Source organism: Vulpes vulpes, chromosome 15, assembly GCF_048418805.1.
Source record: "Vulpes vulpes isolate BD-2025 chromosome 15, VulVul3, whole genome shotgun sequence".
Taxonomy (NCBI): domain Eukaryota; kingdom Metazoa; phylum Chordata; class Mammalia; order Carnivora; family Canidae; genus Vulpes; species Vulpes vulpes.
The window spans coordinates 116,859,438-116,884,071 of NC_132794.1; the positions used below are offsets into that span (position 1 = coordinate 116,859,438).

Genomic DNA, 24,634 nt, shown 5'->3' on the forward strand with positions numbered 1-24,634 from the left:
AAACCATGTCCCCTGGCGAGGACGCCAGAAGCGGCAAGAGGTCCCGGCGTGCTCAGGCTGGGCCCTGACGGCAGGACGAGGACTCTGGCCCGCCCCCCTGCAGCACCCAGTGAGGGTGGTCTCCCCTCTGTGAGCATCGAGCTGGGGGCTCAGCTCGGGGGGCCCATGACACGGTGCAGGGGACTCCAGGGGCAGAGCTGGGTTTGAAAATCTCTCTGGGTCGGCGTCTCTGTTGAGAAGATAAAGAAGGTTTGAACATGACATCACCTAGGAGAAAATGAAGATTTATTCTCTATTATTGGAAAGAAAAAAATACATGGCTGGGGCACTTGTTCATCGTTCATCATGGATACGATGTGGAGAGAAATGAAAGTGGCTGGAGGAGAGACGGGACGGGGTGGGGATAACACCAACGTAGACGCAGACGGAAGGTCCGGATTAACTTCTTTAGCTGCCTTGCTGGCTGTTGGCCAAACGGAGGGAAAACAGAACCGAATTCCTGCAGGTAGAACCGCAAAAGCCACAATGAGGAATCTTTTAAAAAGTGTCATCTCGACCCTGGAGCAGCTCAAGGAGAGAAATGGAGGGGCGGTGAGCATGCAAACCGCCGCGGCATGGGGAGGACACGGTTTTTCTTTTCCCAGCTCTTTGTACACTTTCAATCTCAAATGTAGAATAATATGAGACTGTGTTCTCTCTCTTAAGAATTCAGGTGAGATTAAAAAAACACCAAGATGGTATTCAAAGCAACCACCAGGCTCTCAGCTGAGAATGTCAGGTGCTACTAAAGCTCAAGATTTGTTGAATGAAAGGGAAAAAACAAAAAAAAAAGAATGCCAACCCAGTTTCTCCCATTGCTTGTTACAGGACATTACGGGACACCCTAGGGTGAAGAGATGGTTAAGCATGTGTTTGGAGGGTCTGGACTCAGCGCTGCCACATGAGGGGAGGGCACCTGCTGCAAGGAGGGCGCGGGTGCAGGACGGCGTGGGTGCAAGGAGGGCGTGGGTGCAAGGAGGGCGCGGGTGCAAGGAGGGCGCAGGTGCAAGGAGGGCATGGGTACAAGGAGGGCATGGGTGCAAGGAGGGCGCGGGTGCAAGGAGGGCGTGGGTGCAAGGAGGGTGCAGGTGCAAGGAGGGCGTGGGCAGAGAACCCCACATGCACCTGGGCCGGCGCTCGTGCAGGCCACGTCAGCCTCCGTGCAAGCCGGCGAGCCAGAGAGGCAAACCTAAATTCTGCGAGCACTGAGACACGAGATCTGGACCAAAAGTTCAGAGAAGCCCAAGTGTCACTGAGAGCCCAGGGCAAAGCAGGTCCCACGCACGGAAACGTGGCGCTCTGGGGGGCTGCCCCCCGTGTCCAGCCACCCGCGCACGAGACGAGGACAGGGAAGGGCCCGTGGTCAGGGCCGCGGGACAGTGTGCACAGAGCCGGCGGCCGAGAGGAAGGACGGGAGGCCCGCGCCGACAGTGTTCCTCCAGGAAGGTCCCCGCGGGGTCTCTGGTTGAGGACAAACGGGGAGGGACGAGGGATGCCGGGACCCGAGGGGCCCTCAAGCTCGCACGAGTGCATCCTGGGCTTTCTCCAGGCTCCTCCTGTGTTCACGACCGGACACAGGTAATTACACAGAATGAACGATCTTTAATTTCTGTAACCATCCCTACGTTCTGAAGTCGAAGAATAATTCCGTTTAGAATTTTCGGGTAGGAAAAGATGACTTTCCCTCCTGTGAGGGGAAAAAAAAAAGTGGTCAGGATAAATAATGAACATAAACGGGGGCCAGAGGGCACCCAGAAAGTGGTGTTTTAAAAAAATATATATATTGAGACCAGAGTTTATATTACTGATCCAATTAGAAAAACAAGGGGAGATTTTCATTATGAAGCTAATTGAACGCTAGAAACCCGACGAGGGCCTCCGAGCAGCGGATTACCCCCAGCTAATTACTCACGCAGATTTGGCCGGGCGTGATTTGTGGCCGGGACCAACATTTAAATTTGGCAATGCTGGGTTCTCTACCGCTAATTACCCAGGTCTTCTCCATGTGGCACACGCTGCTCGTGATTTCCTGTTGGTGATAAAAATGGCATAAAACTCCCTTTCCGCGCTGAAGCGATAAAAGTGAATTAGAGGCGCGGGGCCCAGGGATCCAGAACGTAGTTAAGGCTCTAGAAAGGATATTTGTTTAATAAATACGTAATTCCGGCCCGGATGTTCATCTCCGACAGAGGGATCCTACATCCGGGAGCTAACGTGCAACGTGTGCTAACAGTCGTGACCACGTAGGCCGAGGGACGTTGGCGTGACGGCCGTGGAAGGCGCGGACACGCAGGTGGGTGATGCTGCCCAGCGATGGCCTCGCGGGGACACGGGCAGGAGCGCCCGCGGGGACGGGGAGGCTCACGGGGCCGGTGGCGGAGACGGACCCGGCGGAAGCAGGTTCAGGAGAACGTGCCCCGGACTCTGAGGCGGCCGGCCGGCCTCCAGGATCCTTGACACATCAGAGCAAATTAAGTGCCGTTTGTGATTTTCAAATGCAGCGATAAATGTAATCCTGTGGGTCGTTCTCGGGAAGGTGAACGCGCCGTGGTCAATCCTCAAAATGCCGTTTGAGGATTTTAAGGAAGGCAAAGAGAAGCCTAAGATGAGAACGAGGGGAGGAAGAGCAAATGTGGGGGGTGGAGGGGTCCACACACGGATAAGATCACACGCAGGCGTGCGCAGGCCTCCCCGGGCGCTGTCTGTGTAGCTGCGGCCTGGAGCCCTGACGTGTGCAGCCCACGCACCCGGGAGCCGAGCTCGCCACCCACACTGCTCCAAACGGAGCCCCGACCACGAGGCCTGGAGCCAGGACCCACAGGGCAGGCCGGGCGGCTGGGATCGCGCCCTCGGACACCCGTCTGCCGGCTGTGCTCCGGGCCGACCCGTGGATTTGGCTCCATTTCACGGGGCGGACGGGAAAGCGTCCCCGCACGTGAGCCAGGTGGGAAAACAGGTGTGTGCGTGTCCCTGGTCCTCCTAACCCACCGGGAGTAGGGGCCCGAGACCAACCTTGTCGTCTCCGTCCCTGGCTGGGCTCTTCCTCTCGGCGTGCAGCACCAGGGCGGGCGGGCAGGGCGCTCGGCTGCGCTCTCGGCTTTTATCTGCGGGACCAAAACAGCTGTCATCAGCATCCACCGGTCACTTCACTTTGGATAAACCAAACAGACAGAAAGTGGCCTTGAAAATTCCACGCCGCGCAGCACACGCCGCGCATCCCCCAGACAGTGGTGCTGTCCCAGGCCTTGATCGTGGTCTCGTGACAAAGTCCCTCCGCTGGCCCCGAACACCCGCGGCAACTCCTCCTGGGCCCGCGCAGCACCCACCTCACCGCTGGCCGCGGCCGCTGGACCAGGCCCGTGGGCCGTGGATTGACGGCCAGCAGCCGGCAGCCGGCGGGCTCCGTGACAAGGACGAAGGCCAGCGTGGGGCAGGAGGACCAGGCTTTCTCGGGCCTTGCTAGCTCGTGGCCAGGACGGGCGGCCCACCCTTGGTCCCCATCCTGACGGGTCCGCGCTGCTCAGACCCCCCGTTACCACTGCGCCGGCGCCGGGGCCACCACCCCGGTGAGGGAGGGGGAAGTGACAAAAATGCGCCTTCTGCACACAGAAACCAAGATTAGGTCCCTCTTCCTCTGAACCGTGCGCACGGCCCTCAGACGTTCAGATGCGCTGAGACCCGGCGCCGTTCGCCGTGGGGCCCATGCTAAGAACCCAAATCCCAGGCCTTCCAACCGGACGCCAGCCCCGCAACCCGACAAATCCCCTCTGGAAGAGGCTGGAGGGGCCGGGGCCTGCCCTGCAGCTGCCGTCCGTCCAGCAGAGTCGGGGCGGCAGGAAGGGGCAAGACCAGTGCCTTACACGCGCGCCTGCAGGCACGTGCACACACACACACACACCGAGCCGGGGGGTCAAACGAGCCCACCGCGCCTCCCCCACCTCCTTGGCCTGGGCCGCTCTGGCTTCCTCGGCCGCGCAGCCTGGCAAGGCGGCTGTGGGAAGGGGCCCGCGGGCCGGGATGGGGTGCGGGCGTCTGCCCCTGGGGCCCTCGGGGCTGCAGAGCCGGGTCCAGCGGGCAGGGCGGCCCGTCCCGAGCCCAGAAGTGGGTCAAGGCCGACCTGCGGGCCCCAGGGCAGCCGTGTCCACCACTGGGACACGTGGCAACACCAAGCACGGGCCCGTGTCCAGACCGGCCCCAAGGAAGGAGCCTCCAGCTTCCACTGAACCAGGGAACCGAACCCGAGCCACAAAAATTCTCACCTCAGGGCAGTGGGACATTGTAGCATCACTCATGGAGACCAGCAGAGCCCGGGGCGGCGCTAACGTCTCCGGAACCTGCAGGGATTGCTCCCCAAAGCCCACCTCCCGTCCAGGTGCCAGGAGCGGCCAGGAGCCCGGGTGGTCAAGAGGGCTCCACTGGGGACGCCCCACCCACCCGCGGCCCCAGCCCCACAGCACGGAGAGCAGGGCGCTCGCCCGCACGGCGGGAGGAGCTAAACGTGCAAAACAGTGGACGGGAAGGGCCACCTGCCCACGACGCGGCGGCAAAGCACGGCAGAAAGTGAGGCACAGCCTGGGGAAGCCAGGGGAAAGTCAAGCGTGCCTCAGTTTACCAGGTGTCTCTGGAGAGTCGGGGTTCCACTTTGAAATCCCAGGACCACTTCTGTCAGCGTCTCATGTCGTACGGGGGGACACGTCATCCTCACGGTAACCAGATGCTGGTTCACCAGCGTCCACGCCCAAGCCGCTTTGCCCACGCTTCCCCCCGTGGGGCCCATTTGAGCCGTGAGGGCTCAGGACCTGGGTGTCCGGCAACATGAACATTTGCTGTTTGGGCTGGAACCAGCCAAGAAGCCAGGGTCGGCGCTGCAGTAAGGTCCAGGGCCTCCCCAGCCCCGTCCGAGGAGCCCATGGCTGACACTGGACACCAGACCCCAGGGATCCCCGTCTGGGCTCCCGCCCACGGCCCCTCCACGTGGCCACCCACCCACCGACTGTGCTCGAGACCGAGGGGGCCCCCGAGATGCGGTTCTGGAGCCCCCGGCTCTTCTCGCTGCTGCGCTGGGCAGACGGGTCGGGACAGTGTGCGGCGGAAGGCGTCTAGGCGGGCCAGAGAGCCGCGGGGCCGTGTCGGGGGCCCGCGGAGGACAGAGCCACGGAGGGTGGGCGGCTGCAGACGACACCAGAGGAGGAAGGCGGCGCCCCCGGGGACCCTGTCGAGCCCTGGGGCACAGCTGAAGGAGCTCCCAGGCCCCGGGCAGGACCTCACAGCCACGAGGGGCCCCGGGGAACAGCGTGAGACCCGCCTCCCCGCGGAGACCCAGCCCGAAGCAGGCCTAAGGCGCAGAGAAGCCTCCGCTTGGCGCCGAGCCCCCTGCGGGCGGTGGCCCTGGACTCCCCGCACCGAGCGCCCGCGCTGGGGCCTGCTCTGTCCCTGGACCCGGGAGGTGGCTGCGAACGTCCCGCCCCAGCCGAGCCCCAGCCGTGCTCTGCGTTCCGTGCAAACCGGAAGGGGCCGTGCCAGGGCGCCACGAGGCTGTGGGGCCGCCTTGCACCACGGAGCCCGTGATGACCCCACGGAAGATCACAGCACCGTGAGCCCACGCGCGTGTCGGGGTCTCCTCCACGTGTAAATGGTGCGCACCGCGAGACTCGCGTCCGGAGGCCTGTGGGCGAGGCCGTGCGCGGGGCAGGCTCAGGGCACATGCGAGTCGCCTTACTCGGGGTTGGTCCCTCACGATCCTGAGAAAACATATCACGACCTTTCTTTTATTGAAAACGGTTGATCTTGGTAAAAACCAGCTGTTCAATTCTGGCTTTTGAGCCCAAGGATGTGCAGGGCTCCCTGTGACTGAGCCGAGGGTCAGGGCTCCCACCAGACCCGCCGCCCCGTCTTGAACCCCGGAGCTGCCGTCGGCCATTCCAGGCCATGGGGGTGAGGACCGGGTCAGGGCCCCGAAATCCCCCAGACGCCCCGGGGCAGTGCCTGTGCGGTGCCCGGTGCAGCGTCTACGGGACCCACGTGTCCTAACAGAGGCAGGTTCGCAGGCGCCCCCGGGGGTGGGGGGCCGGTCGCTGTGCCTCGGTCTCTCCCACGTAACGGGGTCGGCGTCTGGGCCCTTCCGCCGCTGAAGCACAGTCACACGGCTCCCCGCGGCCACTTCTGGGGGCTCTGACGCGCCCAAGAACTCCCTGCCCCGGCCTCTCTGCATCCCCGACGATGCGGTCAGGAAAGGCTCCCCTGAGTGCCCAAGAAAGCAAGTTCGTGGAGGAAAATGCACGAGTCGTGATGCCACGGGCGCAGGGGCGCCTCGGGGTCACCGTGGGTTTCCGGGGCGGAGAGCTCTCAGGTGCCCCCCCCACCCCCGCCCCGTCCGTCTGGCCCGGCTCCGCGATCTCAAGTGCTCTCCCGTGGCCTGCGGTCGATTTTCCTCCCGGTCGGGCCGAGAGGCCGGGGGACATCTGTAAGGGGGGAGGGGGTCTGTGCTGAAAATCACCACATCCGTCAACCGACAAGCACTTATTTGCGGCTCACGTGGAACCCGGCGCGGCCCTGCTGCTGCAGGCGACACGCAGGGGAGGGTGCGACCCGTCAGCCGCTCCCCCCGCCCCCCGAGCCCGTCAGGGAGGCCAACAGGGGCCGTAGCTCAGCCCCTTGAACAAACCAGGGTGTCAGGCCTCCGACCGACGGCAGCTCCGGGGCGCAGCACAGGGCGGCGGGTCTGGTGGGAGCCCCGGCCCTCGGCTCAGCAAAGGCTGCTCCTATTGCACAAAGCACTAGGATTTTCTTTAAGACATTCAAACAATTTTTTTTCAATTTATTAAAATGAATTGCAGACAAAAGTACCTAATGCTTCCAAAGGAGAGGAAAGCTGCATCGGTGCGTCCTAATTCAAAGGAAAACTCTACGTTCGATCGGATTCTAACTCGGGGAATCGTGGCCTCCCTCGGTCTCAGGCTTCCCATCCATGCAATGGAGCCATCTCTCAAGTTTCCTCCAGTTTGGGGGATTCTAAAAGTCTTCGGGATGCGGGGAGCTATTTGGAGGATAATCCCAAGGGAAGAGAAGTGACCCTGGGGGCGGGGGTGCAATCGGTCTCCTGGGAGAGGGGCCGACGCCGCAGGTGGATTAACCCCCGGGAAGAGGGCAGGAGAGAGAACCCACCGTTCCTACTCCGAAAGCCAGCAGCGACCTCAGACGGACGGCTCCTCCGGTGGGAAGGTTCCTCCTAGGCTGAGGGACCCCTGACCCTCCGTGTCTGCCCCCACGTGAGCCCGGTGGGGATTTCCCAGGGCGGCAGGATTGAAGGGCACAGCGGGGCCACCGGAGTCGTCAGGCCATCCAGGAAGTTTCCAGAGGGTCCACAGCCCTGACCGCTGGGTGCTCGCTGGCCTCAGCCTGCAGCGTGCCGGGGCTCACGGGGAGATGGGCCCGTGGACGGCCGGTCACAGGGGCTCCGTGCCCGCAGACAGGTGCCCCTCCCCAGTGACCTCCATCCGCCGCACACAGCAGGCTGTGTAGACAGGTGAGTGTTAGTGGATAATCCTGGACTCACGGGGGCTCCGTTTTCTGCATGTGCCAGTCCGGTGACCCCGTGTCCATATTTGAACATTTTCACCTCCAGGAACAGAGGATTCATCACCGACAAACAGAAACATGTCACGGGGAACAAGGAACAGCGTTTCCCCCCCACCCTGGGCTCTGAGCCCCCAGCCCGCCGCCCGCCCACGAGCACCATCGTGACGTAATCCACCCCCACCCCCACCCCAGACGCTTAGGCAAAGCGGGAACCGTCACCTCATTTTACACGGAAGAAAAACAGACCAGGTGAGTCATTTTCCAGGTTGCAAAATAAACCATTAGGGAGGGAGGAAATTGCTTGTCAATTTAAGTGGCATCGAGCTCCCCCGAAAATTTGACAATAAAATAAGGAGAAAAAAACGCAATTTATGTGTCGGGTAATAAAAATGACAGTCAGGCCTGTTGCACGTGTTTCTAAATGAGGCCTGGAGAACACGGTGGTTTGCAGAGTGTGCGTCCTGCGGACAAGCACCCCAGGGGGACCCCGACCCCGGAGCAGTGGGGGCGCCTGCCCTAATGCTGCCCCGTGGGGGATCAGCTGGAGCTGCCGGCCTGGGACACAGACGGACGGACGGACGGACGGAGGGACAGACGGGCGGAAGCAGGTGGTGCAGGGATTCCAGGGCTGAGAGCAAACGGACAGAAGCCGGGTGCTAGGGAGGCACGGCCCCCTCCATCCTGTTTCCATGTGCACCCACCACCCCGAGGAGGCCCGTGCACCCCGTCCCTGCGTCCCTGGCACCACGTGGCCACGGCCAGGCCCCGCCGCGGAGGACTGTGCCAACGGGGCAGGACGGAGCCGCTGACCTCGGTTCTCACCCCAGCCCAGGTGCCGGAAGGAGCGAGGCGTAAGCTCCCAGGGCGCCCCCCTCACCCCGGTGCCAGCTCAGGGGCCGCAGGGAGGCCGGGCGCAGACCTGGCCAAGGCGGGTGGGCCTCGGGGTTTTGCTCTCCTGTCCCGTCCTCTCACCAGGGGACACACAGGTGGCGTGTCCCACCTCTTGGGGTGTGTGACTGCCAACGCAGCCGGGCTTGCGAGGCCCCGAGTCAGAGTAACCAGACCCCGGGAGTGGGGCTGCTGCGGGGAAGACGGGGCTCCGCACATCCGCAGGGACACAGGTACCTGTGGCCAAGTCGTCCCCACACTGAGAAGCATAGTCCGGGAGCCCGCGGCCCGTGCGCCGGCAGCAGGGACAGGGGTGCCCCGTTATGGGTGCTCCGGCTGCTTTCCCAGAGGCCCCCGGGTTGGAAGGACAGTCCTGCCGCCCGGCCGTGGATGGTCCCGGACTATGACCTCATGCCCGCCCAGCGGGGAGAGCGTGGGGCGGCCAGGACGGCAGGTGCCCGGGGGGCTCTTGGGCCTGGGGGGTTACGTGGAGGGCCGGGATGTCGGGCCCGCCTTGTCCCAGCCCCCACCTCCCCGCTCCCCAGCAGGGGCTGGCAAGTGAGGTCCCAGGACCCCGCTGAGACCCCGCGTGACTGAAGACTGTTTTCATCTCAATAGCGAATCATTTCCGAGTCTCGCCGAGTGTTCCGCGGACAGAGACCCCAGAGCCGACAAGCTGCAGAGAGAACTCGTTTCCTACCTGCTTGTAACGTGCCCCCCCGCCCCCGGTGCCCGGACCCGGCATCCAGTGTTGGGGGAGGTCAGGTCTGCAAGGGAACCTGGGCCCCGAGAGAGGGAGCGGGCAGCCAGGCGCAGCACCTGCGCGCGGAGGGACCAGCCGGGCGGTGCCCCAGGCCCCCTCGCTGACCCGGCAGCGTGTGCTCGGGGAGCCCCGCGCGACTGCAAAAGACAGGTTCACCGTCAAAATTATCCCGCACAAGTAGAGGGGCTGAAGGTGACGGAGACACGGCGAGCGGGGGCTTCCATAGGAAAGACGTTCTGAGCGCCGTCGGGCGTCAGCTGGGCCCTGCCACCAACGTGGACCGGGAGGGGGTGCAGAGCCGGGGGCAGGTGGACGCAGGGATGGAGACAGGGTGGGGGCGGGGAGAGGTGGAGGGGGAGTCCCGCAAACCTGCAAACCATCCTTAAAACCCCTCCCTGGGGCTCCGGTCGGACGTGCTGAAGTACAGCACCCGAGCTTCTCCGGAAGGCGTGAATCCGTGTCAGGCTTCGGGGCTGGGCTACGTAAGCAGCACCCACCCTCCAGGCGGCGCGGGGCCCGGAGCTGCCGAGAGCAGGGAGTCGCCACCTCGCTCCCCCGCCTCGGGAGGCTCCCGCGCACCCGGCCCCGTGCTCCGCCGTCCTGGCCGTGGCGCCCTGGGGACCCCAAGGCCGCCGCTGCGCCCCCTCCATGCACAAAGACTAGTACGAGGACCGTGGTGCCGGGTGGGCCGCGGCAGGAGAGGAACACGGTGGCCACGATCCACCGCTTGCTAGGTCCCTGTCAGGCCTACAGGCGCCACAAAGGGGAGGAAGGAAACCCGACGGAGGTTGGAACAAATGAACACGACGTCAGCTGCGACTTTTTCTGAAGGGGGTGGGGGGGGGTCAAATAGAAGTTCTCTGGGAGTAGCCCCGGGTGCGTCATTCCCCCGCCGCGGCGGAAGCCCCTCTTCTGGGTCCAAGGCTGCGTTGTCACCTCCCCTGGCTGGGGCGTTCTCGCTTCCCTGCTGGGCCGGGGCCTCTCGGAGCTGCACACCTGTGCACCTGTCCACCTGGCTGGCGCCCCAGAAGCAGGTGTTCGCTCAGGCCTAGGGCTCGGGAAGGCCCGGGGACATGCTCCCGCAGGAGGCCGGCCGGCTCGCCTCCCCTTCTGCACCAAAGGCTGACGGCGCCAGGCGGCTCACGATGCTTGCACCCCAAGACGTAGCCATCCAGCCCCCAGGCCTCGGGGGTCGTCGCTTCCACTTGTTTCCTCTGGAACAGACGGGGGCCCGTGGCCGTCTCTCCTCTGTGCGGCCTGTCCGTGGTGGATGGGCACCCCCACCCCTACTCCTCCGTCCGGAGCCCTCTCCAAGCTTCCTCATGGTGCCCTGGGACTGAGTCCACACAACAGCCGCTTCCAGGGCCTGAGGTCCCAGGGACTCACACGGTGACGGCACAGCTCGAGGACCCGCGTCCAGGCCCCTGCGTGGGCAGGAGGGCACCTGGGCCCTGCACTGGGCCTCGGAGCTGACCTCTCGGGGGAGCCTCTGCACCGTGGGCCCCCCTGCGTCTCGTCAACAGGACGATGAATCTGAAACAAGACGTCCCAGGGGCGCAGGGGAGGTTCTCCCCACCAGCGTAGAAAGGGGAAGCTCACGGGCCAGAGGCCCTCAAAGTGGTTTTAGAAAGGACGGTGTGGGTCTGCAGGGGGCACGTCCCGCTGCCCCACCCGCTGGGCTGCTGTGACGTGACCAGGAGCCTTCGGGGGTGCACTTCCCAGGCCTGGAGACCGTGGGGCCCCTTAACCTCGGGGCAGGACTCCCTGCCCCACAGGCTCTCATCTTGAATGGGAACCGGCCCAGGAGACCCCCGGTCACCCCATGTGGAAGCCCCTGGGGGAGCCCCCGGCCCCCGCCCCCGCCCAGGGCCGGCCTCCACGGGGCCCGCACACCCCCGCCAGGCACCCGCCTCAGCGTAAATGCTCCCTGGATGACTATCTGGTTTTCCACACGCGATGGCCCACTTTTATCAAGTTAAATAACAGAATCAACAGATGGGACTCCCCTGCACACTCCAAAGAGTCACAAATTAATTATTTAATGAGAAAACAAAGCAATTCTGATAGAGCCCACGGACGGCGGTACCAAGAGCTCCGAGGTGCTCCCGAGTGGGTGTTCACAGCCCGCAGGACACGCTCCCCCGCGGGGCCCCCAGCGCGGCCTCGCCACCCCGACCTGCAGCGGGCGAACGACACGACGGGGCGCGGCCGGGGCTCCGGGCACACTCCCCCCGGCTCGGCCCACGGGAGGGACAGCGGGTCTGTGCGGGGCCAGGCTGGCTGCCCCCCGGGCCCTGAGCGGCACCACGGGGTGAGGACGCCCCGTCTCCTCCTCCGGCTCATACTTACGGGCAGGACTGGCTTGAGTTATGAACATGTGTCTCATTTAAATCAGTTTTTAGACTTTTCTTTTAATTCGAGGATGCAGTGAACAGGGCTATGAAGAACTGGCCCTCAGAGGCGCCGGCAGCCTGGGTCCGCCCTGCTGGCGGCACCTCCAACCTCAGGACCCTGCAAAGTTCAGGCAAAGCCCCCCCTCCACCAACTCTGGGGGGCCGGGGTTCCCAGCCGTTTCTTCCCGTCCTCACGCAGCATGGACCACGGACTTATTTCTTCTACTTTGGTTTTAAGGTTGGTGACAATTCTGCTAATCCAGAATCTACGGCAAGTGAACGGAACCTTAAGCAATATCGTGGCCCGGTGATGATTTCGTCACACGCGGATTATGGGACGGACCTTCCCTGAGGCCATGGCCCACACACCCCTTCTCGTCCGGCCGCTGACAGGTGACCATTTCCGTCCCTGAGCCCTGGGCCAGCCGTCCCACACAAAGACAAGGGGTTTACAACTGTTTCTTCCTTTTTTGCTCAGAAGTATGTGCCGAGGGCACCCAGGGGCTCAGCGGTGGAGCATCTGCCTTTGGCCCATGGCATGACCCCAGGGTCCCGGGATCGAGTCCCGTGTCCAGCTCTCTGCAAGGAGCCTGCTCCTCCCTCTGCCTGTGTCTCTGCCTCTCTGTTACTCTGTGTCTCTCGTGAATAAATAAATAAAATATTTAAAAAAGAAGTACGTGCTGTGCACTGTCCTGCTCCAAGCTGGGCACGAGACGTGGGGGTGTGAGGGAGAGAAAGGCAGAGTGTGAGGCCAGCATGAGCGTCAGCGGCTGGCAGGGAGCGAGCAGCAGCCGGGGAGGCCGGGCGAGGCCAGGCCAGGCCCCTGTGCGGTGGTGCGGCCACTTGCACACACGAGGAACACGGAGAGAGTCTCCGGGACGTGAAACTGAGACCCCAAGACGGGAAGGGACGGGACCAGGGCCCGGGAGGGTCACCTAGAGATGATGGAGAGCAGGTGCACAGTCCCAGAGCTGAGAGACCCCCAACCCCAGTCCGACCCCAGGGGCCGGCAGGGAGCCAAGCGGCAAAGCGGCAGATCCCTTCCCTGCATTGGGAGGTTCAGGGAGCAGCCAAAGGCGGAAAACGTGCGGACAACGACATGAGGCCTTGATGACATAGACGCTGGTATCCCTGCTGCGGCACATGTAGCGTGTTCATGTTCGACACACGTGACCAAGGTGACTAAATTTTACTTTCACCCTGGAAATTTTTTCAAGGCCCCTAATTTCTGTTACTATTATTTCGTAGAGAAAGGACTCTCAAGAGGAGCCTACAGTACTCTCAGGGGCGTCTGACGAAGCTGACTTTAAGTCTTGCGGCCCCAGAGTTCAAATATTGTCTTAGCACTTGGGTTACGTTAGCGTGAGTCGTCACGGTCTCAGACTTTAAAACGTCTCCAAACTCCCTTCTCCTAAGCTTTAGCTCCATATGGAAGAGGAATGCGTGATTAACTAACTGTATTCGTATTTTAAGTTACATCATTAAATTTTATCAAATAGGAACATTTCTTGTAAAAGAATAGGATTCAGCATGAAAGCAATTGTAATATAATAGGGAGGTCGTGAAACCCATATTTCTTTTTTTTTTTCTTTTTCTTTTTTTTTTGAGACCCATATTTCTGGAGCAGGAATTACGGCCCCCCTGAGCCTGTTGGCTTCCAGGGGAGCCTGTAGCAGGTCTCTGGGTTCCAGAGCACCCCGAGAACACCCCACTGGTTGCATTCCCCTGAGGCCAACTTTAGGGCTCGGCCAGGAAGGGCACAGCACACCCCCCACAGTCCATTACCCCACAGGACTGAGTCTGTCTGCAGGATCCCCACTGCTGCTCGGGGCCTGCCCAGTGAGACACACTCTCCAGTCCTCCAGCCCCACCCCAGAGCCCTGGCCTGGGAGGGGGAGCTGCAGGGGGCTCAGGGAGGGACCCCTTTCCTCCACCTGGCCTGGGAGGGCCAGCAATCAGGGAACAGCAGCCACTGCACCTGCACCCTCCTGGGACCAGGCTGGAGAGGGGCTCAGCACCCAGGCGGGGCAGCCGGGCTGCTTTCTACCCCAAAGTATGGGGACCACAGGTCAAGGGCAGGCCACCACTGAATGTGCCACTTTGGCATATGGATTATTCCCAGCTAAAGACCATTAGGGCCCAAAGGAGAAGAAGGCATTTTAAGTCCCTCTTAGGCCTTTGAGAGAGTTTAAATAGGAGGCCCCCTACCAGGAAGAGAGCTCTTACCAAAGATAACCTTTTTTGACATAAGAAAGACTTTTCCTCAAACACCCGCTGCTCCCATTTCCTGTGAACTGTCTTCCCCCCTTGAGAGCCAGGCCTGCCCCTTGCTGCTAAGCTCAGGATGGCTCAGGGTGGCGGGTAAGCCTCATCTCTCTGTGGGGCTCCGGTATGAACATAATTAAATGTGTCTTCCTCCTGTTAATCTGTTTTACGCTAATCCAATGGTCATTTCAGCCAGAGAACACAGACGGAAAGAAGGGACACGTCCTCGGCCCTACAGGGACAATGGCTTCCTTCCCTGCGTCTCAGATGTCCCCAACAGAACGGGACAAACGAAGCCTGGGCTGCCGCAAGAGATGCCGCAGTTGGGGTGGCTGAGATGTCAGGTAGGGGACATCTCATTGCTCACAGGCGCGGAGGCCAGGAGTCCTAGACCGAGGTGCCGGCGCTCTGGGGTTCTGCTGAGGGCCTCAGCCCGCCTGTGCAGAGGACCAGGGCGCTCTGGCTCTCTTCTTACAAGGACGCTGATCCCATCCTGAAGGCCCCTCCCATGACCACATCTAAACCTCATGAGCTCCCGACGGCTCCACCCCCAAATACCATCACGTTGGAGGCGAGGGCTTCAACACCTGACTCTGCAGAACACACACACGGGCCTTCAGTCCATAACTAAGCGGCACGGAAGATTCTGGCTACAGGCATGTGCGCATTGTCTGCCACAGCAGGTGCGCGTGCAACGGGATTCCGGTGGTTCCAGGGGCAAAATCATCCTAAACCAGCTTCATCCGCTGCACAGAGTGGCCTGGGGGTGAGCAAGCGAGGACGACCCCCCCGGGTCAGGAGCAGAGGGGCTCTCCGGGTCCCTACTCTCCCAAGTGCAAACAAACCCAGGCCCCCCACGTCCAATTACCTTCTTTGACAAATGCACCTTGGTGGTGTAGACATGTCTTCCAAAACACCATTTTAGCAATTATTCTAACGTGAGAAGTTTAAGGGAAGCATTGACTGTCTCCCAATATATCAGGGAAGTGGGTGCATTTCCCCCCAAACGTCATCGCTGTACTAAATCCAGCTGTAAACCGGGGTGCAGAAATCAGCACAGCAGGGCGTCTAAGTGCCCCTGTCTGCAGGCGCCTGCCCTTCCCGGCTTTGAATCAAGCCACCTGCTGAATACTCTCGACCCTTCCACTGGTCCTGGTCCCCTGTGAGCACACATAAGAGGAGAATCCTAAGAATTTTCTCATGTGTCCCATGTGTCTGGCGCCAACGTGGTGCAGCAGAGATGAAGGACGCATCAAGGATCTATCATGTCCCAGTGATGGCAAGAGGCTGCCCGCCCCAGCCGGCGTCTTTCTGGCCCTGGCACCTGCCTGGGGGCTTGGCCCTGGCACCTGCTCTGGCCCTGGCACCTGCCTGGGGGCTTGTCTCTACAGCACGAGAGACCTTGTTACATACAGATGCTGAAAGGACGAGCATCTATTTAAAAAATTCTCTCAGCTATAAATCATGGTCTGAGATACATCCATCGGAACCTACGTCATTTGCATTATTTAAATGAACAGGTACCTACAGCGGAGCTCAGGTGCACAAGAGGGGACTTGTGTTTCCTGCGACCCTACGACCCTACGTGGTAAATAATAGTGAAAGGGAATAAAGGGGAAAGGAGAAAAAATAAGTGGAAATATCAGAAAGGGAGACAGAACATGGAAGACCCCTAACTCTGGGAAACGAACTGGGGGTGGTAGAAAGGGAGGTGGGCGGGGGTGGGGGTGACTGGGTGACGGGCGCTGAGGGGGGCACTTGACGGGATGAGCACTGGGTGTTATTCTGTATGTTGGCAAATTGTACACCAATAAAAAATAAATTTATTATTTAAAAAAATTAAAAATATTTTTAAAAAGACACAAAAGGTGATGTAAATGGAACCATCATCCTCCGCCACCCACCAGGTTGCAGTGGCCTCTTGAATCCTACGCCTGCCGTCCTGGCATTGCATCCTGCTTGCTCTCCGAGGAGCTCCTATCGAGTCAGCTCTGACTTTTTGCAGACTAATCTATATGAAAATGCAGCCCTCACCTAGCTGATTTATTTTCACATTTGGATGTAATAAAATTAATAGTGCAGTTCTCATTTCAGTTGATGAAATTAACTCAGACTTTAAAAAAAAGAATTCCAACTTCCTTCAGTTATTTTCTTTATTTTCAAATGGGAAGTTATTCCAGTCATTTGATACAAATGGCTTTAATTAGTTTAAGGCAAACATAACCTTTAACGAATACGGGCTCGGGCTCGCGAGTCTGTGTGCTAAGGGATACAGAACGGTCCTGCGCTCACACATCGATTTGTAATGTCAGCCTGCACGGTCTGATCTGGTTAGGTCAGAGCAAACCACCCGTCACCCGAAAGAATAATCCCCCTGCCGAGGCCACCACGAAGCCAGCGCATCCCCGCACACATGACGAGGCAAGTGCATTTGTGGAACGCCAGGGCGCAGGACACCCAACGCGGCGATGCTCTGCGCATCCTGTTCCGTGCTGCCCGACAGGGACGCTTGCGCCGGCTTGAAGGGTGGCAGACGTTTACCAAGGAACTTGCATTTTTAATGACTACTTCTTACAAAGGAATTAAAAATTAAAAACCGTTAATCCTACTCCTACCATGGAACACCTGGTAAAGAGAAAGAAACCCTTTGTTTCAGAAATGCTCAAATGAAGGTGGTTGTCTTGCGTTTAGCTGCCGCCACTTGTACTGGGCTGGTCACCACCTGGGTCTGCTCTTGGTCAACTAGGATCAGACTCTGTGCATCAACCAGCACATGTGCCGCACATCTGGCCTTCGATCCCAGTGCCCTTCACTGGCGCCTCTAATCTCGTTCCTTCCCTGTCTGTGTCTGTCCCCCAGGAGCCCCCCCACTGCTTGAGCCCATTCCCCAGAACGAGCACGGCGCGCCGCGTTAGCCACCAGCCCCGTCTGGATCACCTGCTCCACCCCTCCCGCACGCAGCTCGGGCCCCGTCCTCCCTGCGACCGTCCACGACTCTCCAGGGCGAGCGCACCGTCCTTGCTCTGCCCTTCGCTCCGTCCGTGTCTCGTGTCTTTACAGACTGCACTGAAATTCTTGGCTGATGGATCCTTCTTGGAAGATGAACTCCCTCAAGGTGGACCATGCCACAGCATTGCCGTCCACCAGGTACCTGCACAGACATGAGGTTCAGCGGGGATCCCCGAGCTCCTTTAGCCAAAGTCACTTTTCCACCACTGCGGTGACCACGCCTCCCCTCTGCATCTGGCCAGGTCGAGCCGCGGCCTTCTCCAGCTCGCCACACTGCTGTGCCTGTGTCCCTACTGGACGCTCCTATGCCCTGGGATTTGTCTGCCTTCCTGACAGTCCTTCTCTTTGCAACAGAGGACGCCATCCTGGCCGAAGCCTTCACGTCGGCTGCTGCACAGGGTAAAGACCTTATTGTCCTGTGTCCAAATATATATACATTTCTATTCTAACAGGCCACGTTTAAATGATCTGTTTCACGTCTGTGAGCCCCCCGAAAACAGAAGCCACGTCTTTTCATCTTAAATCTGCTTTAAATAAACTGTGTGATTGACACAAAGTAGATGCTTAATGAATGTTGGATGGCTGATTAACTGTATATTCACTCAAATGAATGAGCAACCGTCCCCTGGAAGAGATAAGTGGGCAGATCCATCTGCCCCCGCCCGTGTGCAGAGCAATCAGACAAAGAGAAAACAAATCAGCAAACAAACAAGAAACAGGACCAATACCTGGCAGATGCCAAGGCAGCCAGTGTGGAGATTTCGCACTCCGGAGCGAAACCCTCCATCCCAATCACCGAAGGGTCCCACCACCAAATGGCTAGCTCCTGGCACACCCAGCCCCGAGCGAGACCTGTCTCTGGAGGCTCTGCCTGGATACAGAAGTCACAGTCAACTTTGTACTGATTGATCCTGAAGAGGGACTGGGTAGCTCACGGCTGCCGGACACCTGGGCACATCTACAGCACGAGAGACCTGTAGGACCCAGGTCAGGAGTGGCAGGGGACTTCACGTGATGGAGAGGAACAGGTGACTAGGGTCTATTCATGCTCCGCATCATGTCCTCATGGGGCGTTAAGAAACTACTTTATCCATGAAACAGGAAGAAAATGCTACCAAAAATAACAATCAGAAAGCATAACTAAGTCCTAGGAAAAATACGTAAAGTATGTAACACAGGTTATGTGATATGTGTATTGCCTACTGCATGTGTGCACGCCTGTTTCCCAGAGAGCTCTTACTTTCCAGCTTATATGTATACATATAATATACATATGAATACGTATCGGTATATGCACATATGCACTTAAAGGCATCGGGGCACCCGGGGTGGCTCAGTCGGTTAAGAGTCTGACTGTTGGCTTCAGCTCAAGTCATGATCTGAGGCTCCTGAGGTGGAGTCCCGTGCCGGGCTCCATGCTGGGCGAGGATCCCGGCCTTGGTTTTTCCACTGTGGAGCGAACCAAGGGCAGGAGCGCTGCCCCCTTGCAAACACCCTGCACGGGCGCGAGTAGTGTGGCCTGGGGACGGGGCCAGTGCTCAAGGAGGCCGTGGGGTTGACTATCAGCAGAGCCGAGTATCCAGGCCGAGTGCTCCCGGCGGGGCCGCTTGGACGTCCATCGCCGTGTCCTAGGCGACAGGAGTGTCTAGGACGGCTTGAGATTCTCTCTCCCTCTGCCCCTCCCCACCCCCACTCATGCTCCCACCCTCTTGCCTTCTCTTTATTTATTTATAGACTTTATTTATTCATGAGAGACAGAGAGAGAGAGGCAGAGACACAGGCAGAGGGAGAGGCAGGCTCCATGCAGGGAGCCCAATGTGGGACTCAATCCCAGGTCCCCAGGATCATGCCCTGGGCCAAAGGCAGTGCTAAACTTCTGAGCCACCCGGGCTGCCCTTGCCTTCTCTTTAAAAAAAAAAAGAAAAGAAAAGAAAAGAAAAAACACAACATTAAATACCTCAAAATAGATAAAATGTGATAAAGATTTCTGAAAGACAGAGACGTGACCTTGGGTTTGGCAGTGGATTCTTGGCTCTATCACCGAAAACATGAACAACAAAAGGAAAAATAGATAAATTGTACCTTCTCCAAAATGAAAAACTTTTATGCATCAAAGGACAACATCAAGAAAGGGAGAAGACCCACAGGATGGCAGAAAATGTTTCCAAATCATTTATCTGACAAGGGCTTAACATGCGGAATGCAGGGAACTGTGAGAACTTAGTAAGAAGACAAACAGCCCAATAAAAACATGGTTTGCTCAGAAGGCTCCAGACCCACCTGCCACTTCGCACGAGTGCCCCACAAGGGCCCTTCCCCCGGCCGCCCACTCCCTCCCGGCACCCGCACACGGCTCGGCCTGACCCCCAGGCACGTCCTCCAGAGACACACTCGCAGCTCCAAGGGTGGCCGGGAAGTGCCAGCCAGAGTGCCTGGCACGGAGGACACAGGCGTCTCCGGGTACGGTGACCTCAGTGATGCCATCAGGCCCACACAGCTCCCCGTGCAGGAAGGTCCGACGGGTGGGGGTGGGTGATGAGCAGCAGGTGTTCGCTAGAGCCCCATGACCTCAGCGTCCAGGCCGACCCATCCGGAGCCGTCCTGGTCCTGGACACTCCTGTCGCCTGGGACACAGCGATGGACGTCCAAGCGGCCCCGCCGGGAGCACTCGGCCTGGACACTCGGCTCTGCTGATAGTCAACCCCACGGCCTCCTTGAGCACTGGCCCCGTCCCCAGGCCACACTACTCGCGCCCGTGCAGGGTGTTTGCAAGGGGGCAGCGCTCCTGCCCTTGGTTCCCTCCACAGCGGATAAACCAAGGCCGGGATCGTCTGCCCCTTGCAGGCGGCAGGGTCTCCTTGGCTCTCCCTCAGGCCTGCGCTCTCCACCGCCTGCCTTGAGGTCCCCTTCGCTACCTGCCAACGACGACGACACAGCTCTGTGCGGATGTTTGGGCCACTGGGTTCCGTGGAGCTCCCCGCAGAGCGCTCGGCCCCCCGGGTGGGGTCACTCAGGGCGAGCAGCCACGGGAAGCAAGAGGCCCACGAGGCCTCCCGCAGAGGGCAGCGCCCCACGCATCCCGCACAACCACCGCTCCTTTCCGGGCTAGTGTCTGACCTGGTGCAAGGGGACCAGCTTGGAAGCGTGTTAAGCGCACACCGCGCCCTGAGGTGCTCTCTCCCAAGAGGCAGCCTCTCCTCCGCTCTGGCCCCGGCACACGCCGCCGCCGCCCACCTCTGGTGCAATTAGAGCCACGAGCTCCCGGCTCTCGACAAGAAGATGGAAGGCCTCGCCGTCCTGGCGGCTAATGGGCGGCCTTATTTATGTGTGCTGAACGCTCGTGAAGTTCCCTGGCTGTTTCTGATGCAATTAGTCTCGTTGATGGCCAGGTTTAGGAGTTGAAATAGTAGGAATCAAAGGACCACCTGATACAATAGAACACGATAAAAATGAGCATGCTCTGCTAGTTTCCATGCAGAACCCCTAGAAAACGGGTTTCAAAGTTTTTACAGGGAGATAAAAGATCCCTCTGGATTGCTCAGTTACTTTATCCACACTGGAAATATATAGGCCACAGTCAGAGGGCAACGAGCTTCTGAAATAAAAGGCAAATTTTACTCGTAGGCAGCACCAACATCTAAGTACTGCAAAAAAACAAACCTGAATTTCTATATTTCAAGGATTCCTACACTCCATAATGAGCACATAATTAACATTAATTCAGGATAATTATCGCAGAAAGTGCCAAAGTTGTTTCACCCGATTGCTTCAATAGATCTGACTTTGGGTGTTGTGCACGTGACAGGTGTGCGTGTACGTGGGACCGGACTCCGTACCCCTCTGTTTCAAATCCACTTAGATGTTAACATGCCCAGCGAGTAATTATTCAAATCCCCAAAAAGTACACGAGACTGTAACGCAGAACGTCTCCCTCCCCTCGTAGACCCAGACACAGAACGCTCTAGGGGATGAACGAATGCCAGGCGCCCCTCCCTGGAGCCCCGCAGACATTCTGCTCGTTTACACACAAACATACGAGTCCTCGCGGTTTTTTTCTGTGCACGGATGTGCCATATAACATACACTCGCGTTGCACCTTTTCTCTTAAATCTAATAATGCATCTCTGAGATCCGGGTAAGGAAAAGTCCACCCTTGTCCTTTTAAGCGGCTCTGAATATCCGCTGTACGGACGCCCAGAGTTTGTAGACCCGTCTCGACGCCCTGCGTGGGAGCTGGCCGAGCTTGCTCACTTTTATCGTGTTCTGCTATATGGACGTGAAGATTTTTCTAGTCTTTTGCTGTCACTGCTGATAGGGCCACGAGCAGCCCTGCATGCATGTCCCCTGCCCGCCCCCCCCCCCCCCCCCCCCGCAGGTTCGGTGAAGGTAAAGCCCCGTAGGGGAGTGGCCGGCATGGAGGCCACAGTCTCTGTGATTCTGATTTTAATGCTGCCAAAGGGACCACCCCACTTCCAATTTTAATTACTGACCCCACCTCCCCAGGGGGCGGTGCCTGGCTTCTGGCATCCTGGCCACGTGATGGGCGTCAAGCATCGCCTGGGCCCATCCGAGAGGCCTTGCTGAGGAGACATCACCTCACTTTGGGCTCCTCCGTGGAACACGTGCTTACTGAGCACCTACTGTGTGCCGGGCACTGTTCTTGGCCCCCGGGAGTACACGGGGAACAATACAGATGACCTTGGGATCCCTGAGTGGCTCAGAGGGTTTAGTGCCTGCCTTCGGCCCGGGCTGTGATCCTGGGGGTCCCAGGATCGAGTCCCACGTCGGGCTCCCTGCATGGAGCCTGCTTCTCCCTCTGCCTGTGTCTCTGCTTCTCTCTCTCTGTGTGTGTTTCTCATGAATAAATAAATAAAAATCTTTAAAAAAAAAAAACAGATGACCTTTCCTGTGCCGGGGCACGTCCATTCCGAGGGAGACACACAAACCCAGGATCCTTATGACAGCGGGGAGCACCTGCCCGCAGCTGGGAACCCTCTCTGTGCCGAATCCTCTCTTCTGTGAACTCTATGCCTGTGACTGTCGCTTATCTTTCCTTCGGATTCTGGATCTCCGTCTTAGAGATCCATGGGGCCCTTTGGGCTGGGAAGGGCAAAATGCTCTTTTCCTTTTACTTCCACTGTGACCACGGTGTCTATGGCCCACACTTTTATTTTTAAGGGGCCGGGTTTGCAATTCTTTTCACGTGGAGCTTCCGGGCTTTTGTTGTACCGGGAAGGAGCCTCCTCACTCCGAGAGCACGTAACTGGTTCTTGCGCAGTGTCGCTGGTTCCACGTGAGCTTCACCAGACGAGGGTGTGAGGTAGGGATGCACCTCGCATCCCACCAGGTGGCTCCCGTCTTCTCGGCGCCGTTGTCCTGATGACCCACGTCACCCTCGATCTGAAACGCCTCCCTCATACGCCAAGCGCTTCTGAAAAGCGGAGTCCACTCGCAGACACGTGTGCACTTATTAACATACCGATCGCACATTTTTGCATGAATACACACATACACGTGAGCTATTTTAAGATCAAAGAGCAAAGAAAGTCGATGCGGCTGATGCATGCAGGCGGCTGAATCTGATCCCCCAGGGTTTCGCCGCTCCTCTTCCCAAGGCCCCTGAGAGCAGCAGAGACCCCGGGGGGCTGCAGACCCTGCCTGAGTCCCGCTGGTCCAGGCCATGTCTCATGGAGCCCTAGGGAGGTGGGGAGCAGGAAAGTACCCTGGTGGCATCGGCAAACCTCCCAGGAGCCTGGACCTGTGAACAGAAAGCCTGAATCACGGCCAGCCCGTGCTCGCTTGGCAGGTGGATGTGGCTGCCTTCCTTACGTGTGGGTCACCTCTGCTCCGAGCCCACAGACCAGAGCTGGCAGAGAGGCCTGCCATCCCACAGGCTTCCAGCCCTTGAGTAGGGCCAGAACCTGGCTTAGGAAATCAAACTCAGCCTGACGGCCAAGGTTCAGTAGCGTCAGGACTGCCTTCCTGAAATGTGCCGTGGAAATGCTGGCTCACCTCTAGCGCTGTTTTCCGGGACGGTCTTCCCAGCTCCACTCCTCCAAGAGCTTCCGGGGGGGGGGGGGTGCACAGGACTGTCAGCAGGGGCCGCAGTCCCGCCGTGCTACCCGGAGCTATTCGCAGGCAGACAGCTTGCAGGGTGCAGCCCTGACCAGGGCATCCCCTAACTCCTGTCTTGTGGCCGAGTGGGATTTCCACGGGCAGTCACGGCCCCGCGGGGCATGCCTCTCGGGTGTGTGCTGCCTCGTGGAGTACGCCCCGATGGGACTAGCTGTGCTCACACAGGAACCCTCACCTTACAGTTGGACACATCCAACAACTGAGAACAGTTCGCCCACCTGTTTCCAACCTGGTCCCTTGCACCTGGGCGCCCATGCGTTCCCCCAGCGCCAGTTGCAGCAGGTCAGAGGTGAGAGCACAGGAGGTGGCTGCGTGTCCCTGGGAGCTGCACCCACCCGGCAGGGCTGGTCCCGTCCTGCAAAAAGGGAGCAGTGGGCCACGGGGAAGGTACCCCCTGCACCTGCCGAACTACATGAACTGGCCCTTCCCTTCCCCACGTTGCATCGTGGGTGCCCGTGAGCATCGCATCCCAGCCCCGCAGAAGCAGCCGAGGCCCGGCAGGCCGGACGGACAGACAGCACACCGCGGTCATGGAGGGTCAGGGTCCAGCCTCTCTGCAGACTTGACGGGAACATCAGTCGCGCAGACACAAGCGCCCGTAGCTCCTCCTTGCTCCTCGGAGCTTTGGCTTCACTCACGTGCCTACAAAGCCACCGCAGGAGCACGGGGCCCGTTGGCCTTGCTTGCCGCTTGGACGTGCCATCTCCCCGCCTGCAAAGTTCGTCTCGCGCACAATCTTAACAGCCGTCTAATCTCTCGACAGGAGTATAGGTTGCAATTTGCTCGTCCCCGCTGTTGGGCACTTAGACTTGTATGATCTTTGATTGCCCTATTTTAAACTATATTCCGTGGCGTGTCCTTGCACGTCCCCCCACCGCACCCCCGTGGGCCCGTAATCACGTTCTAAGTGCCCAGCGGCTCTGACAAGCTTGAGATCGACCCGTCACTTTGAGGAGCTGACCCCTGCCTCACCCCACGTCGCCGCGTGCCCCGTGCTGGTACAACTCCCGTCAGCCCCTCGTGTGCAAGGAGAGAATGGGTCACGGGAGTGAAGCAGATGCCCCAGCCCCGGGGCCACGTGGGAGCCAGGTCCAGCAGGCTGCGGCCACATGTGGGATTGCTGGGGACAGGGCTTCTTAGGGTTGAGCCCCACGATTGGAGCTGCTGGACTCGGCTATAGGTAAAACTAAGCATCCTCATTTACATTAACCCATTTCTTTCCAGAAACATGGTGCCAAGTTACATCATCCCCAGCTACATGGGATACTTTTCCACCTGCTTGAGGACGCGTGTAGAGAAAACTCACCAAGGACCGTTTTTATTGGTCCCACCTTAGAAATACTACATCCCCCCCCCAAAAAAAAAATTAAAAAAAAAAAAAAGAAATACTACATCGAATGACAAATAAATATGTGCACGGCCACGCCACGGAATATTCCCGGAGCGGTGAAGGCTGGACATACATTCTGCGTCGCTGCATTTTGGCCTTCGAGGAATGTCGCACACGCCCATGCAACGTAGACAGGAATACACGTGTATGCACGTGCCGCACTGGAAATATCCT

General features: G+C 59.2%; 1 protein-coding gene across 2 annotated transcripts in view; it reads right to left on the bottom strand.

Annotated features, from left to right (window-relative positions):
- Positions 1-24,634, bottom strand: part of TCERG1L (transcription elongation regulator 1 like) — a 181,171-nt gene that overhangs the window by 57,953 nt on the left and 98,584 nt on the right. For both annotated transcript variants that reach the window (XM_072740432.1, XM_072740431.1), the window contains one exon: positions 3,052-3,143. In XM_072740432.1, coding sequence (XP_072596533.1) covers positions 3,052-3,143 — 92 coding nt within the window. The remainder of the gene's footprint in view (positions 1-3,051; positions 3,144-24,634) is intronic.